The sequence below is a fragment of the Pithys albifrons genome, chromosome 13 (genome assembly GCF_047495875.1).
Source record: "Pithys albifrons albifrons isolate INPA30051 chromosome 13, PitAlb_v1, whole genome shotgun sequence".
Taxonomy (NCBI): Eukaryota; Metazoa; Chordata; class Aves; order Passeriformes; family Thamnophilidae; genus Pithys; species Pithys albifrons.
Genome location: NC_092470.1, coordinates 12,207,501 through 12,225,127, shown reverse-complemented (window position 1 = coordinate 12,225,127; position 17,627 = coordinate 12,207,501). Strand labels below are relative to the sequence as shown.

The window sequence follows — 17,627 nt, the reverse complement described above, 5'->3', positions numbered from 1 at the left end:
ATGGACAGTCAGGAGCAAAAAAATAAGAAAAATATTTAGAAAAAGATCCTAGATACCATGCCAAGTAGAGAAGGGAACCTTTGGCTCTCTACTTCCCTTCTATTTTCTTTCAAAGAGTGTTTATGGAAGTGTTTATGGAAATATTTGGCTTTTTCTTTCTTTTATTTGCATTTTGTTGTCTTTTGTGTTTTCCTTGGGTTTTTGTTTGTTTAGGTTTTTATTGATTAGTTTTTTAACTGTATTCATTAAGGACAGAGGGCAAATTAATTTTATTCATGAGATGAGAAAAAGCTGTTTCAATGAGTAAGGAATTAGGGCCTAATCAAAGCAAGGGATCCTATGCCCTCACCAACAGGTACCCAAGTACTTCAGTTCATTAATGCATACATAATTTAGGGAACAGTAAAGCAAAAGATATAATAAAAATCAGTAAGGGTGGGAGTCATCTCTCTGAATTTTACACAGCTAATACTTAAGATCTTGTACTAATCATGGTCTCAGACTGTGAAGAAAAATTAGATACTCCAGACAGTGAACAAACACACCCACCCCAGGCATCTGTCTTTGCAAGAAATGAACTCTTTTCTGCAAGTGCCTCTCCCTCTCTCCTCCCACCCTCAGTGGCAATGCAGAAAACCTAAAAGACAGAGCAGAATACCACACCTAAATTTCAGACAGATGAGAGGTTGTTGACAGGAATCCTGCTTCACAATTCCATTTCCAAATCTGGGCAACAAACAAGAATCAGGTGCACAAATACTGATGTCTCATGGATCCATTGTTCTCATGGTAAAAGGAATACCCCAAGAAACATCTATAGGCACCTTAATGCTGTGGTGACAGACTTACCTGATGATTTTATGGAAGAACTATAGGCAATCCCATTGTGCTGCTGATTATCACCAATTTCCAGAGTTGTAGTTATTACAGGCTTTGGCTTAAATTCACGTTTAGGCCGACTAGATGCTACATTTATTCTGTAACAGAGAGAAGAGGGACAAGAGATTTACCTTGAAGGAAGAAATACTAACAGAACTTAAGCTCATGTTCAGTGCTTTGCTGTTTGAAAAATGGGGTAAGAAAACCTTCTGCTGGTTCTGGTTTTAGGCTTCTTTTAGTTTGTTTGTTGGTTGGTTTCATGGTGGTGTTTTTTTGGTTTGTTGCTTTGTTTTGTGTTTTTTGAAGACGGTGTGTGTGGTTTTACTGCTCAATTCTCATGCAATATTTGATTTTCAGCAAGTCCCTGTTTTATTTAATACTTTGGTCCTGCTGACAGAGGCATAAAGCTTAACAGTGTGAGTTTGAGAAGTGATGAGCACCCACAGCTGCCACTGAGTTCAGCACAAGTTGCAGAAATGAGCTCTCTGGAAAGCTCAACTGCAAATTACATGTGCAGAAACAAGGCCAGGACAGAGGCCCAGGCTCTGCAGCTCACACACTGCCTTTTTATTAGAGAAAATGGGAAACAACCACTTGGCCAACACAACTGCCCCAATACCCTTTAGTGTATGAGCATGTGACCCTCCTTGTCTCCCTGCCCCTGCAGCTGGGATGGTCCAGGGTGTCTGCACACACAGCTGTCCTCATGCTAATGCTCAGAGCCACCACATTCACCCTGATCTTAAAAGTTCCCAACAGTTCTCTCAACTCTTCCTGTGTGACAATGACACTCAGGTCTCTGGTTCTCTGAGAACACAATTATGACAGCAGAAGGATGACACAAAGTACCTGGGCCTTTCATACATGTGTTCCAGCACAGCTGTGTTCCAAGCCAGCTGGCTGGTTCCTTCATGTGCTGTAGAAGGTTGTTAGACCTTTAATCTCAATGAAAACAGGCCAACTTCTCAGCGAAGCCTTCCAAATACAACTCGAAGTATGCAAGTTGAAGTAAATTTCCAAACAAAGGGAGGCTCTCGCAGATGTGAGAGACACTGCACACACTCAGAGCTCCCTGGGCACATCCTGCCTCACATTAAAGTCTCCCAGTGCAGCAAGAAGCTGCCAGGTGGCAGCACTTTAAAGCAGTGAAGTTCAGTACAGCATAAAGCACAGCAAATGTGCATCTGTGAGCTGGTGCTACAAGATCTCCTGCTTCAGTGACTTTCTGACTTTCCAGTTGGGAACCTCATCTGCAAAAGAGGATCAAAATTTTCTGAGGGGTTCAGTCTTACCGGTTTTGCAGCTTGCTCTGCAGATCCTCCAAGATTTCTGTGGATTGTTTATGGTAATCTAGTGCTGCTTCTACAAACACAGCCAACTGGCTGACTTGTTCTATCTGAAATATAGAGATGAAAATAGTTGTGAGGAGCCTGCAGTACCCTCAGCTGAAGGGTAAACAAACACATCATTCGAAACAGATCTGGCATCTCAAAGGACCAGGGTACCTTGTGGAGGCTGTTGGAAAAGAGCACATGTGATTCTGTCGAAGAAACTGCCAGTTGGAAATTGAACAAACCTGAGGTGTAACTTCTCCTTCACTAACTCAGGGCTGGGTCCTTGAGTCATTTCCTTTCACAATGTGCAAATCCTTTCTGCTTTCAACTTCCAAGCCAGCTATCTGTCAACACCCAAGCCCTAAACATTTAATAGGACACCCCTTAGCAGGTGAAAGCGGGGCTTTTCTGATCAGCAGTGTTGGAAGAAATTACACTGTGACAGCTCTTGTGTCTCAGACCCATTAGTGTCTATCAGCAATGTTTACAAACTACAGTTCTGAAATGGTCTGAACTTTCCTCACTAGATGGCAGCATTTATAAACCAAGAGATGAAACATAATTTACCTATTTGGATTTAAAAAGCCAATCGTTCAAAAACATGAATGTTGAGAAAAGGGAGACTGTGAAGGAAAAAGAAAAAAAGACCAAAATACTTTTATAAATGAGGTAACAAATGACGTCATTCCCCTAACACAAGCTGAAGAGTTCAAGCTGTATGGGGGTAGAGAGCAGTAACAGATTTCTCCTCTTCCTTTAAGACAACATTAAGAAGACAGACCCCAAGAAGTCTGACACGTTTCTATTTCGTCACGAGGTCTTCAGACATTGGATCACAATATCTGAGTAAGCTTTCTACAAATGTTTTATGGACCCATGGCAATTTTGTGCTATACTCTGTCTGCTTTTACTCATTAAAAAGACCATTAGAAATTCTGCCAGGACTCCAAGAGAGCCAAACACTGTCACATAGCACAGAGAAATAAAATTCACAGAACCAAACCAACAGCTGATGTAACTCCATCACAGTAAGAAGAGAGTAATATAAACAGCTGAGGACAACACACAAAGTGCCTGGGGTTGGGATGGGGTTGTAAGAGAAAATGGATAGGCAAGGACTGTCCAAACACCACCACTATGAGCCAGGAGAAATATGGAACTGTGTATTAGAAAAGAGAGAAACTGGGAAAGAGCCAGAGAAAATGGAGGGACTAAAAGCCACTTAGGAAGATGAGCCTGAAACTGGTTGAGTGGGAAAGGCAGGAAGATGGATCTGATAAGTGCCTGCAACAGTGTCTACGTGGGAGGTCTGGAACTGGCTGTGCAAAAACCTGAGAAAGATGTGGATCAGGAGGGAGTCTAGAAAAGGCACTGGCAGGATGGCTGGGAATCAGATCTCAGAGAACATGGCAAGGAGACCAAGAGAAGGAGACACTTGGGGAACTGGAAAGGATCGTAAGGAAGTGATTACAGTTAAGATCTGTGTAAACTCAGACTGGGGGGTTAGACCACGAGGCTGTAATGAGAAGTTTGAGGTCAGACACACTGGGTCAGCATGGAAAATGGAAGGGAAAGAGCACAGTTTTTTTAACAGAAACAACAGGAAATGGGTATGGAAAAACCCTCAAAGGGACATCCAGTTCACCCCCTCCCAAAGGTAGAATTAGTTAACCTAGAAAGCATAACTCATCAGTTCTCTACTGGCTCAGCTAAACCAGCTGAACTCCTGCACCATTTTTATCTCAGTCTGGTTCTTTGACTAATGAGAAACACACTCTGAAACATTTCTCATCTGCTTATTGAAGTCCGAATTATAAAACACACATCACTGCAACCAGGCATTTGGTAGAGCCTACAGTGGGACAGTGCTGGAATTGTTGATGGAGGATGTTACAGTTTTTGCTGCCCTCATATAACTTGCACTGGTGGAGCAGCAAGAGCCTTACTGCCTTACACTATATCCTGCTGTAACACGTGTCCCACTTAGAAACAGTTCAGGAGCTACAGGCTAGTTTATAACTGGGTGTGCACAGAGGGAGAGGCTGTTAAATGTTTCCATTTGAACAGCTCCTCCTTGTAGCAGTTTGCTCAGAGAAGAGAGCACACTTCTAATTTTGTGTTTTCTGTGATGCTGCACCTAAAGGAGGAGAGAAAGCTTTGGAATAGGTCCAGTTCTCATTTCTTACATAGTAGAAAGCCCATCCTGCTTTGTGTGGACAGAAGAGAGGATTATCCTGAATGACCACAGCTGCTCCTTATTTTGAGATAATTTCACGATGGACTTGGACTCTGAGCCACAGTCCACATATCTGATCCCAAGCCACAGACTCGCACTATGGAGTAATTTTCAGAGCCAAATAGTAGTAAGAATGATTTTCAAAGGTAAAAATCATTCAGAGACCCCAAAACAGCAGCAAAGTTTTGGCTGGAAGTGAGCTAAAATTCAGAAAGCACAGGGTACATACCCTTTCAGCAGCAGGTCTGTGACTGTGCTAATCTCCCAGCTTTCACCCTCTCACTGACCAAACTGCATTCTACTTAAGACCTCTGTGGCAATCTTGTCTGAACCACTGTATCTCCACAAGAAATTCCTGAATTCTTGAGTTCTCCCATTTACTCTGTGCATTGTCCTTCTCTGAGAGCTGAAAAGTGTGAAGAGGCACTTTCTGCTTTTAGACCTTACCTTCTGTGAAGGATGGGACAGTTTATCCAATCCCACACATTTGCCCTCCTGGATGTACTGCAGCAAACAAAAATGCAGGACAGACTTACATCATTCTCTAAGAAATTGAACATGCTTCTTTCAGCCAGTTCCTTAGACTCTTCAAATTTTTCTACTGCTTGTCTAACTTCTTCATCTGGTATCTTTCCAAAACGCTTCTTTTTATAATCATAATCCAAACGGCGTCCTTCTAATTTCTTCAAGTGATGCTAAATTAGACAGAACATTTATGAAGAGGACCAAACAGGACATGCCCAAACAAACACACTGTTATTTAAGGAAATTTCAGTTATGGATGTAAATATATGCAGATGTAGAGAAATACAAGGCTCAGAGATTATTACAGCCCATCCCTTTGATCCAAGGCAGCATCAGGTAAGTCTAGGGCTGCACACATGAATGAAATTTAAGTAAACAGCCATTTGTTAGCACTTGGAGCATTGGCTATTTTGATTTACTAATCTCAGACATCTACCTCATGGACTTCACAAAATAAACAATATCTCAAACTCTCTGAATGAGAAGCAAGATCAAATCTAAATATGTGTGTCGCCAAATTCTACATGTAATTCCATTTTACATCTTCAATTATTTGCAATGTGACAGCTAAAACTTAAAGGGTTACTTTCCCACCATAAGCAGTGTTCCAGCAAATCTTGTACTCTTGCTGTCTTTTTTAGGTATCAACTTGACGCTTCTATCTATTTACAAAAGCTTTTCTGTTGCCAAAAATCATGGGACTGACAGACGCAGAGAACAGGCTCAAAGTGACAGTACAAAATGCTCATTAAAACTAATGTCAAACAATTTCTTTTCATCTGTTCATAAGAACCACAACTGAAACCAGTTATATATCATAGGAGACAGCTACAGACATCAAGACATTATTACTATCTTTTTGCTATGCTTTCCACATCCATTTATGCGTAAAAAAATAACTTTCATTTCTGCATTTCATTAGGGTTTTAACTTGCTTATTACCCAAATCCATTTGAATCAACAGACTCAGAAAAAGACTGCCTGGCTTTCTTTGAATTGTCACAATGAAAAACTTAACTCTAAAGGTTAAAAATGTGTTCCTTAGTGTCCTCAGTTTTTCCTATAGTGGCATATGGCACTTCAACATTTTATGACACTTTTCAGATCATTCCATGATTGCCCTAAAAATCCTTTTTTAACAGTTATATTCATTTTCCATTATAAACAGCTTCAGGCTGACAGAGATGGTAAGACAGGATAATCACAAGCAGTAAACCACAGCCCACTCACATGTTCATAAGCATTAATAAAAATGTTGGTAAAAATAAATATCATTCTCTTCACTATCTTTGTACTGATTCTACAAGCAATATAGCACATTGAGAAGGTTAGACAAGTGAGAAATAGGCAGGCATTGATTTTAAGCAGATTTCATCATTGTTTTGCCGAGAGAGAAACCTACATGCAGTGAAATTTATTTGCTTGATTGCTTTCAAGAGAAGTATCTCAGGAAAGTAGTTTGATTGATTATTTGTAAGTGAAGACTTGCCTGGAAAACTTACCCCAATCTCTTTTAAATCTTTGTCCTGCAATAACTGTAGAGGATCAATAAAATTCTGTTTGACATTAATATCAAGTGAGTCCTTCACTTCTGCCATTTGCTTCATGCTTTCACCAGCATCCAGTAGTGCAAGGCCTATGGTAAAGAACAGGCTACTTATATCTCAAGATATGCAAAAGCAGAAAATTTGGTTTCTGAAATAGCCATTTCAAATAGGTATCTTTATATCTGCCAGAGGCCCTTGAAGAGTAAAAAAAACTAATGCAAGCTATGCTTGTTCCATACAGAGAACTAGAATTGGAAAGTTCTGAATTACCTTTTCTTTCCTGAAGGGCACCAGAGGAAAAGGACTGCTGTTTTCCCTACTGTATTTGCATAGGTCATTATTAAAAAAAGTTATCTAAAGTCAATGTTTATTTTTTTCTACAAGAAATGTTTCCTGTAGTTTACTTCTCAAATATAGCATAAGGATTTTTATTTAAAGGTTAAAAGAAATAGACTGCATCTAAGAATCACCCTAAATTACTTAGGTTTGGCAACTTAGAGGCTAAAATGGTTATAATAGTAATAACAGGGATGATCAGACAGCATCAGTAACAGTGTTATCAAACCCACCTGCAATAGAGGTGGACAAATGTGCAAAAGTATCATGTTTCTTAACTATATCCACCATCCCCTGGTCCCTGTAACCTTCCCTCTCACCTGCAGTAGAGGGTTTACATAGGTTGTGCCACTGATTAATACTTTGCACAGAACTTGATGCTGAAACATTGACAGAGGAGATGCACGAACTCACCAAACAGGGACTCGTCGCCGAGCTCTCGGCCGTACCGTATCATGCAGTCCCCCAGGAGTCCTTCTGTCTGCGGGTAGCCTGTGGTTTTAACTTGGCCTCTGATCTTTGACATGGTGTTCAGCATCCCCAGCTTGGCTCTGTATGCTAAGAAGGACATAATAGTCAAAAGTTGAAATAAGATTCCATTCAACAACATGGATCATATGGAATGGGTTTTTACTCCCAAGCATCATTTCTCCAGGTAAATGTGGGAGTGCTTGTTGTATGAGTCACCAAGACTCATATTCCCTTGAATGGTCCTGCTTGTGAGCTCCTTGATTAGAAATACAGCAGAAAGCAAATGCAGAGTAGATACAAGCACAGCCCGAGCCAATTTTCTTCTCTCTCTCCCTCACTTTCTCAGTAGAACTTTGCAGAACTCTGCAGAAGCCTCACAGTGACAACCTAATTAGGTTTTCTTTGACTAGAATTAATTTCCAAGTAATAAAACAATGTTCATCAAAATCCAAGACCTATCATACCTGGATTTGGCTGAAGATACTCAGTGGATTTGGACAGAAGCTCTGTTACAGCTTTATTAGTAACATCAATTTTCTGAAAAATAAAAGTAACACAGTTAGCAAAAGCAAATTGCACACTAGAAAATTGATCATTCTATTGGACATAATATACTATCCTAGCTGATTATGAAATTTGATTTAAAATAAAACAAATACTGTAGCTTAACATGAATAGCCATGCCATAGTTATGACAGGATTTTGCCAAAATACCCACTGATTGGCAGGTAGTACTGGGAACAAGAGAAGGTTTGTATCAGAATGTGGGCTGGCCTTTTCAGGCCATCAGTCTTGACTACTGCTGACACATCCTAGACTGCCATGTTCCTGCCAGCTCAGTAGTTGTTTCTAAGACTGCTTTTCTCCACATGTGAAAAGGAGTGAACACACCTCTCACAATCTCAGGGTCAGGGCCACTTAAAGCAGTAGTTTGCACTGTCTTCCAATTTTATAGGTTATAAAATGGTATAAAACCCCCACATTCCTGGGGTTTTTTTCCAAATTTCCTGCCTTCAAGCCTCCGTATTATTTTTACTCTTATAATATAGGGAAAGGAAATAATTATTTCATAGCCAAAGAAACCAAAACCTAGAAACCTGTGTGGATGACAAATTCAAGACCTTTATTCTCAATCTGCCAACAATAAAAGCTGTGACCTAGGTCTACTATGAACATTAAAATATACACAGAAAGGCAAGGGCAACTAAAAGAAGCACATAAAAGCTGTAAAAGCAGAAACTGGCAGTAACATTGTTTAATTTGCAAAACAACTAATAAGTGGAGAGCAAACATTTCAATTTTCACAGTTCATAGAAATTTCTGAAAAAGAATTTGAAAAAGGATTTAAAGAAATAAATTCTGTATCGAATCTCACCCAAGCAGTCAGATTTTTATAATGAATAAGTACCAGATGATATTTACAAAGACTCACTAACACTGAAAACTTCTCTAATCTCCTACATAGAGGGAAAACCTCCCTCCTGATGATCTGTACCATTCTTGGAGGAGTTTCTCTTCACTCTTGAGATGTGTAGGTGGAACCCGTTCCTCTGCTCAAACAGCCTTTGTGGATGTACCTTCTCCCTTGGCTGAGCTGATAAGGCTCAAGGATAAATTTGCATTTATCCTTATATATTTCTATTTTGAAGCACATTGTGGGGTTCCTCCGCCAACTAAATATACAACACCATTCTGTCACTTGAAACATGAAATATTTTTGATTCTGCAATAGCTTAATATTGAAAAACATAATGTGACTTTCCTTACCCTTTCCATCTCTTGAAATTCCTCATCTAACTTTGTTCCTTCTGCTCCACTTATTTTTTCACTGAATAACTGTAAAAAGATAAATTTAACAAAAAAAGTTATTATTATTTAATTACAGAATAAATATCCCTGAGAGTCACAGGAATTGACTCCAGATCAGAAAATAAGCAGCAAACATTTGAAGCAACTGTGCAAGACAAAAGTAAACTGTCTTGGAAGTGAAGTACTCACATCAAGAGAGACAAAGGTACCTGACGTGAATTTAGAACAGGCAAACAGAAAATGGTTTCTCACACTAAAGAGTTTGTTCTCCAGAGCCATAACTACACTGCAGACTTTGGCACGGGGACCAGAGTCTGGCTGCAGGTAAATGCAGAGCAGCCCTTTCCTCATGTATGTCTCTGCAGCTTTGTACTGGGGAGTACCTTCTGTTCTGGTATGCCAGTACAACTGCCATTCCTGCTGCTGGGAGTTGTGTGCAATTCTGTGGAAGGAACAGACTCGTGGAAAATGCTGCACTGTGACTCACCTGTGTGACTCAGCATCTTTACAATACTGAAAACAAGAATGCCATTTGTTCATCTAAAACTCAAAGCACCAGTTTGTTACACAGATTTCAGTAAACATTCTGAAACAGCTGAGAAGTTATCCAGCTGTCAGACCAGAGCAGAACTCAGCTATCTGCTTCCTGCAGTCCACAGTACCTGCACTGCACCAGCACGAAAAGAGAGCCAGATCCTCACCCAGCATGGCACAACCTTTGAAAGGATCACTCCACTAGAAGAGTGCCTTAACACATACTCAACAAGCATTAAACAAACTCCTAGGATAATTCCTGCAAAAATACTAAAAGTTTTTCTGTTTTGATTGACTTTTATCACTGACTCTGTAGCAGCGCAATGTGAAATCCAGGCCTAATTCACTGACTGCTGGTGTTCCCCAAACCTGCTCCCAAAAAAGCATTCTGTTTGTCCTCAGGATTTTCTAACAAGGAATTCATCTCACTGAAGTAGAAGGGCCTTGGAGACTTATATATTCTGGAAATGGGTCAGGGCTCTCTGTAGGGCGATGGGTCACTGGCTCGGTCACTGCTGCACTGCACAGGTGTGGAGGGAGCGAGTGCCCTGCCAAAAGCCAGGCAGGAGCTGATGAAGCAGCGCTGGGAGCTCAGGGGCAGCTGACCTTGCATCAATATCACTGCTACCACACGGTCAGAACAGTCCTGCTTAAGGGAAAATGTGAGTTTAAAGAGAGCTGGATGGCTAATTATTTCTATTGGCTTTACAGCAGCACTCACACTCTTTATGCTTAATATGCCAAGCAGCACAAATACTTGTCAGGATTATTTCTTTTCCAGAACACTGACAGAACAAGCACAAAAGCAGATAAAACAGACAGAGAAGCCTAAAAACAAGTGAGTTTCTGAGGGTCATCATCATGCTGCTGTAAGGTGTCACAGCAGAGAAGTAACCTGAGGCCATGCATGGAGGGGGACACTGCCCTGGTCTCTGCAAGTGTGTCCGAGGAGTCTGAGCACACGGAGAAAGGGGGATGGCACAGCTGCGTGAAAAGCAGCCTATCAGGAATTGTGCAGCTCCTCTACCCTGGCAGTTTCTGTCTCCTTTCCATGCACTGTTAATTCCTAAATTAATCAATGCCATTTTCCACAGCCTCACTCACACATGTTTTCTTTCTCCAGCAGGCAGTGAAGAGATTTGTGGTTTCCTGAAATCTCTCATCATAATCCCTTTCCAAAGGCATGAGTGCAGTGGGTGAATTACCACTCTCAGGCTGAAGTTGCAAAACCCACATTCAGTAGCAACCCATAGCTGTCCCATTACAAATAATCCATTTATGTGCTGGTGAAGAATAGATTTAATAAAGTAACATGATCACTCGACTGTGAAAGCATAATCGATAATAAATTACTGCCCCAAATGACTAAAACAATGAAGCATCCCACACTTGGAGAGAATAGATCTGAATGTTATAATAAGCAGCACAAGTAGATGAATAGGAAGCTCACACATTAACAATGCCAGAGAGAAAAAAAATGCCACTAGCTTATTGCTGACAAAGATAGTCTGAAAAATGCCATTTCTTATCTGATACACTGGAAGTTGGTGTGCTCCCAGTGAATGTCTCATTTATCAATTGGCATCCCTTAGCTCTCCCTGGGTTCGATGGCCCTGCATCGTCACATGCATGACTGTTGAGTTACAATCTGAAACTCAGGCCTGCTGTGCTGCTGCTTTTCCAGGGCTGCGGCTGCTGCTCCAGGTGTTTCCACGTGGCTGCTGAGCTGCATCCCCAGTGCCAACACATGCCCCTCAGCACGGGGCTGCCCTGCTCGCCCTCTCTCACAGGCTGCCACCCAGGCTTAGTTTTGGTTTCTCTTCTGAAATGTCACAAAACTCTTCACTATGTTTTCAGTGCATAAAATTCAATGTCACTCAAAGATGGAGAAACTATTTGCAGCAACACTGAGTCACTCCTTGCAGGGGAATCACTGCAAGAAAAGCATCTAAGTTAGATCCAGAAGATCACAAAACAGGGACTGCTATGCATCAGCTTCCAAAGACAGAGATTGATCCTGTGTCTACAATCTGCAGTGATCAAAGAACTTGGAGGGCAGGATAGATAAAGTACACTCCCTGACAGTGTGGAAGACACCAGCTTGGGGTAAGCAGCTGATACACTGGATGGTTTGTCTGCTCCTCGTAAGGGCCTTGAAAGGCTGGAAAAATGGCCTGATAGGAACATCATGAAGCTCAAACACAATGTAAAGTCCTGCAACTGCCCGGATTATCCCCAGGTAGCAGTACAGGCTGCAGGTCAACTGGCTACAAAACAGCTCTGCAGAGTAACACCTGTGGCACTGGTGGAAAACAAGATGAACTTAAGTCAGAACTGTGCCCTTGAGGTGCAGTAAGCCAACACCATACTGGGCATTAGTAGCAACATCACAGACAGTAGGTCCAGGGAAGTGGTAATTTCCCTTTATTTAGCATTTGTGAGACCAGGTAAGTATCCAGTTTGGGTTTCCCAGTACAACAGTGACATTCTGGGTGAGTCAGGTGCAGGGTCACTGATACGCTGAGGGGAATGCAGCACAAGGTGTACAGAGAGCCCACTTTGTTCAGCCTTTGGAACAGGTTAAGTGGGTCTGTCTGCCTAGTGGGAGCATATGGAAAGATGGAGCCTGAATCTCCTGGAAGGACAAGAAGCAGCAGTCATTAAGTCAGAAAACCGGAAATTCAGGAACAAAGACGAAAACCAAATCACCAAGAGGGTGGCCAAACACTGGAATGTATTGTCCAGAGAAGCTGTAGAGCTCCTGTACTTGAAGACATTCAAGCCTTGGCTGGACAAGGCCCCGAGCAACCTGTTCTAACAGGACCTGCTTCAAGCGGAAACCTGGAGCGGGTGTTCTCTGCATGGCCCTTCTGACCCACACAATTCAAATTCTAAATTGGTATTTACAGTGACTTGTGAATGCAGCTCCACAGAGCCAGACACAGGATCTGCAGACACAGTTCTGTACAGACTCTGAAGACATCCCAACACACACCTACATTTGGGAGCAAAAACACTGACCATAACAAAAAGGTTTGCTCACACACTTGTCTGGTTCTATGCAAACATTAATGATACTGCAATTTCTAGCCCAAGGACACTTGTTCAATGATATTTACTCAGAACAATAAAATCCTTTGGAAAAGCAGACTACCTTGGTGTCAAGAGAGTTACTATAAAGACTGATTCTTTAAAGTCCATAAGCTGTCTGAGCTCCTGACAGTAAAAGCTGGTATGAAGTTCTAATGGTTATAATTAAATTTTACACCACTACAGTTAATTTCATATTGGTATAATCAGGATCAGCTGCACTACTCTCACATTTAGAAACACAAAAGCTTTTGTTCTCATCATACTGAGTTTAGGAGTTGTAAAACTAGCATCACCCCTTTCACAATTAAAAGTCACAGAATGCCCAATTAATTTTTGAAAATGGATGCACAAAGGAGACAGCTGCTGGGTTTTAGTTCCCTGACTATTTCCTGAGCATCATTTACGTGTATTATATCAAGCTGCAAAATGTTTTGAACATAAAGAGGATGCCCAACTGTGGGGCTGCGTAATTACATCTCAATATCTATCAGGTTTTACGAGACAGCTAATCAAAGACCAAACAGTGACCAACACACAAGACATGCACTCCAAGGGAGCTTGGAATTACTTGCCCTGGAGGAATCCTTCCCCTCCAAATTCAGAAGCTGGATGCCATGGATTCAGCACCTTTTCACTAGACAGAGTCCCACCATGGGAGCCACCATTACTTTACTATTCTACTGCCAGTTCAGAAGCTAAAGCCTTTTATTAGCCATATTTCTGGTGGAGCTAATCAGGTTTCCTCTGGATCAAAATCTACACCCAGAGAACAACTGTGAAATGGGAAAGATTTCCTCCTCTCAGGTGTCTGCACAACTCCCTCCATCCCAATTGATGTACTTGACAAGTTAGTGGGGAGAAAAATAACAAACAACCCTAAATTACAAACATGAAAACACTTTCAAATCAGGCATTGTGTTATCACTTCTTATTTGTAGTGACAAATGATAGCAAACTACCTTCTATTGTAAAACTTGCACATTCTATATTATAGAAGACCGTTTTGCCTGAAGAAACATTGCAGTTGGTACACAAATGCTCCTGCCTTGTTATTTCTTCCTAGATCCTATGTTCTTTTTAATATTGAAAAATTAAATAGGGCACTGTATTATAAACAATCTGAAAGTCTCTGTTGGGCTTTGTGGAATTTTATAGAAGAAAAATCTGGAATAAGGCACATAAGCTTTGAAAGAAATGCCTCCAGATATTGTGATTTCTATTTTAGTTCTGTATATCCAGCTACAGTTCAAAATGCAATCTGCAATTTTGTTACACAGTCTTAAAAGACTAAATATTTATCTGCTAAGGAATTTATATTCCAAGAAATTCTCTGAGAAAACATTTTTGCTATAAACCTAATATTGAGATTTTTTTCTCATGCTAGTTCTTTGTTATTCTAATTTATCTCAAACAATGTAATTTACTTTTGATCTGTTCTGTTGTAATTAAGCATGAACACAGCACACAAATTATCTATAGTTTAAAGTAAAATCTATGGCTCACCAAAACACTGAACTAAAAGGGCCTCAAGCTTTCATGTAATTTTTCAGTATTTTTATTTTAAGTATGTTAAGATTTATCCTTCTTTTTCCACAGGAATAGTACATTCCCCATTCTCATGTGGATTATAAAAAACAAGCTGTTTTACTAATGTTTTGTACATCATATACACTGAACTACAGTACTTTTTCATATTTCAGTATGGAAGGTTACAGAACATGAGAAACTGCCAAAAATATCCCAGATCAACAGAGAGCTGTAAAACTCTCAAAACAATTACCCTATTTTTTTATATATATCCACTGGGTATTTTATAATACAAGTCAATAGGATTCTTGCCAGCCAATATTTGCACACATGCTCTGACCTTCTGTTTCACTTGTTTTGCCTTTCTTTTGCAACCCCCATTAACTGGGATTGAACCATCACAGCTTTTTTGCTGTTCAGCTACTGCTGAAAGAAGTGACTGGCCAGAAATCAGCCCATACCAGTTAATGACTAAATGAAAGGTATCGTATTCTGTAAAAGACTTAAGACCTTTTAATGACTCTTCACAAAGTTATAGCATTAATTTTGTCCTGAAGGAGTATCTGCTGAAATTATCTGTTGAAACTTTAATGGGATGGAAAATTCCTGCATTTGTCATAAATATGCACGCTGTCAAAACCATGAGGCAAAGCCTGGATTTTAGGAAAAATCTTGTAACAAAAAAGAAAAAGCTATGAAAAATAATTAAAATTTATTTCCCTCTCTCAAAAAAGGAAGTAAGCAATCAACAGGGAAAACTAATACATTCATCCCAAAGTTAACACATGCAGAGCCAGGAAATAATGTAACTGTTTGGCTACATTTCCCACAGAAACATAACTGGGCCAAACTGCACAACTGCATAAAATACATCTTAAATACAGTATTTAGTACAAATACTACATTCCAGTATGGTTATACCATAATAGTTAATGCTTCTCCTAATAAATCATTAAAACTTCCAGAGATTTCCCTGCAGCCATGTAGCTGTTTGATTTGGTGTTCAATGATTACGCACAGAGGATTTAATGCTGTGGGACAACAACAGCTTTCTGAACAATCTTATTTCAGCCTGTCATAAACAATGGGAAGAATAAGGTGGCTGGCAAGGATCTCCTTGCAGCGTTCAACCTCCTGAGAGGAGGGACACAGTTTCTTCTTGCCCTTTTCCAGAATGTTCTATCAGACTGGAGACCAAGATCAGAAGTAGTTTAACTTCAAATACCTGTAATTCCCTGTTTTGTGCTTCTAAGTTCTACTACAATGCTATGTATATCACTAGGGGTTTTTTCTATCCTGATGTATATATTTCATATAAATACACTCAAAAAGAAAGTTACTACTAGTTCATGTAGTGCAGGTCACCAAGAACTTGACCCTACAACAGCTTATTAAGTGTCTCACATCTCAGTGCCCCTTTAAAGGTGAACACACTGGCAGAGGCAGCTGCACAAGGTTGGCCACTGTGATAGAGAAATATTCTCTAAAAAAAGAATAAAATGTTTTGTTTTATTGACTCTGTGAATGGGTGGCTAATAGACAACCCTGAGATCGAGTTATAGAGACCTACTAAGGGTCTGGATGAAAATTAAGAGCTCCACACTGAGAAACTAAACTAAGACACACATTTTCAAACACAGATTAAAACAAAAGACTATAGAAGAACAGAGCACTGGGCCCTGGAGCAGCTGCAGAGGATGGTGAAACCAATGTATGAGAATGGCCACCTTTTCATGTGTCTCCTCCTGCACCAAGAATGTCCCAAGACAGATGTCAGAGCAGTGAAGAGACAAGGATGTCAGAGCCATTAAAACTGCAATATTATCTGCAAATTAAAATGGGTATTATATCCAAAAAGAGGTTTTTCTCAGGCTCCTTTAAAAAACCTCCAACAATAAGGAAAAAAGCCAAACTATAAAAGTATACCAGTACTGGAACCTGTTCTTTTAATTATATTGACACAACCCACACTATCCTAATGCTTTGGTGAAAATCCAAGCCCCTTATTTTAGAGGTTAAGCACTAAACGATGTGAAGAACTCTTTAGTTGCCTCAGTATGTCGTGTTTTCAAAGAAAACAGAAATCTTCTTGCTCTGATGTACTACTTTAAAGAAAAAAGATTTATTCTTCCCCTCAAAATAAATAAAGGGTCTACTACAAAGTGCAGATGTTTCAATCATGCAAATGCAGAACACTGTGGCCTAACTCCAGCAACATGTTTCAGGTCATCTCAGGAGGTGCTGAAGTGCTTGGCTGGATCAAGCCTGGAGTGTTCAGCACCTCACAGAGTCAAGCCCAGAGGGTCATCCCCTTCACGTGGAGCACTTTGTAACTTTTTCTGCTACTGAACTTCCAGCCAGCAGTGCCACGGATTCCTCCAAAGCACCTGGGGAAATGGTGGAAAAGATTCCTGACAGCAGCAGAGAGAACTGCTTTTTTCTGAAAAAATTAATCAAGTAGCTGAACTGAGTCCTACTGGTGTGTATTCAAAATAGTGGAGTGCAAGAAGCTCTGCCCTAAAAATCAAACACTTGTTATTGTTTCCATGGCTACATGAGTGGCATAAAATATCTCTGAATATAACAATGCTTGTACGTGGCTATTTAAGAATGGGAGATTTTTGGTTTTGCCAACAATTTATGCATAATTAGAAAATGTAATATAATATTTTAGAATTTATGGGAGACACAAACACATCAAAAATCATATTGAGGATAAAAAAATAAGTACTAGTCTGGCAGTAGCCCTGGCAGAGCACACTTTTACAGAAATGCAGGGAGACAAAAAAGTGCTAGAAAAATTGTCCCATAATTCACTACCCATCACAGTCAGCTAAACCAGAAATCCAGAAAACTAAATCCATGGCCATAGCAAGAACTGTAGGACATGCCTGTACTTCAAAGACAGCTCATGACTGTTTTCATCGTATCAATTTCCTTGTCCCAGCAGCCAATAAAATCAAAATACCAAAATATCTTCATTTTTGCAAAATATGAAAACTTTTAAATATATGTAGAAATATACTTAAGGACACATCAAGATAAATATTAAAATGTCTTACACATTTTCCAATTTAAAAAATGTTACACAAAATATAAAAATTGAGCCCCATCTCATTTTCAGAGCCCAGTTTTCAGTAGGAAATTCTGTTTACATAAAAAAATCCCAACCCCAGGCCATCTAAAGGACACCAGGAATCTCAAGGGCCTATTTCCCAAGAAGCAAAACATACTTTTTCTACCAAGAGATCTCTGAATCATACAAACAAAGTTACAGAAATGCACAAAAGTCCTGCCAGAGTGTTTATATTCATGAAGAACATTCCCATCTCACTA

The 17,627-nt window shown here is 40.1% G+C and overlaps 1 protein-coding gene across 1 annotated transcript in view; it reads right to left on the bottom strand.

The window, feature by feature from the left end:
- Nucleotides 1-17,627, bottom strand: part of SH3GL3 (SH3 domain containing GRB2 like 3, endophilin A3) — a 46,782-nt gene that overhangs the window by 5,555 nt on the left and 23,600 nt on the right. Inside the window, exons 2-8 of the mRNA XM_071568567.1 lie at nucleotides 9,096-9,164; nucleotides 7,793-7,865; nucleotides 7,272-7,415; nucleotides 6,477-6,610; nucleotides 4,986-5,144; nucleotides 2,172-2,275; nucleotides 850-977 (exon numbers count right to left, since the gene is read on the bottom strand). Coding sequence (XP_071424668.1) covers nucleotides 850-977; nucleotides 2,172-2,275; nucleotides 4,986-5,144; nucleotides 6,477-6,610; nucleotides 7,272-7,415; nucleotides 7,793-7,865; nucleotides 9,096-9,164 — 811 coding nt within the window. The remainder of the gene's footprint in view (nucleotides 1-849; nucleotides 978-2,171; nucleotides 2,276-4,985; nucleotides 5,145-6,476; nucleotides 6,611-7,271; nucleotides 7,416-7,792; nucleotides 7,866-9,095; nucleotides 9,165-17,627) is intronic.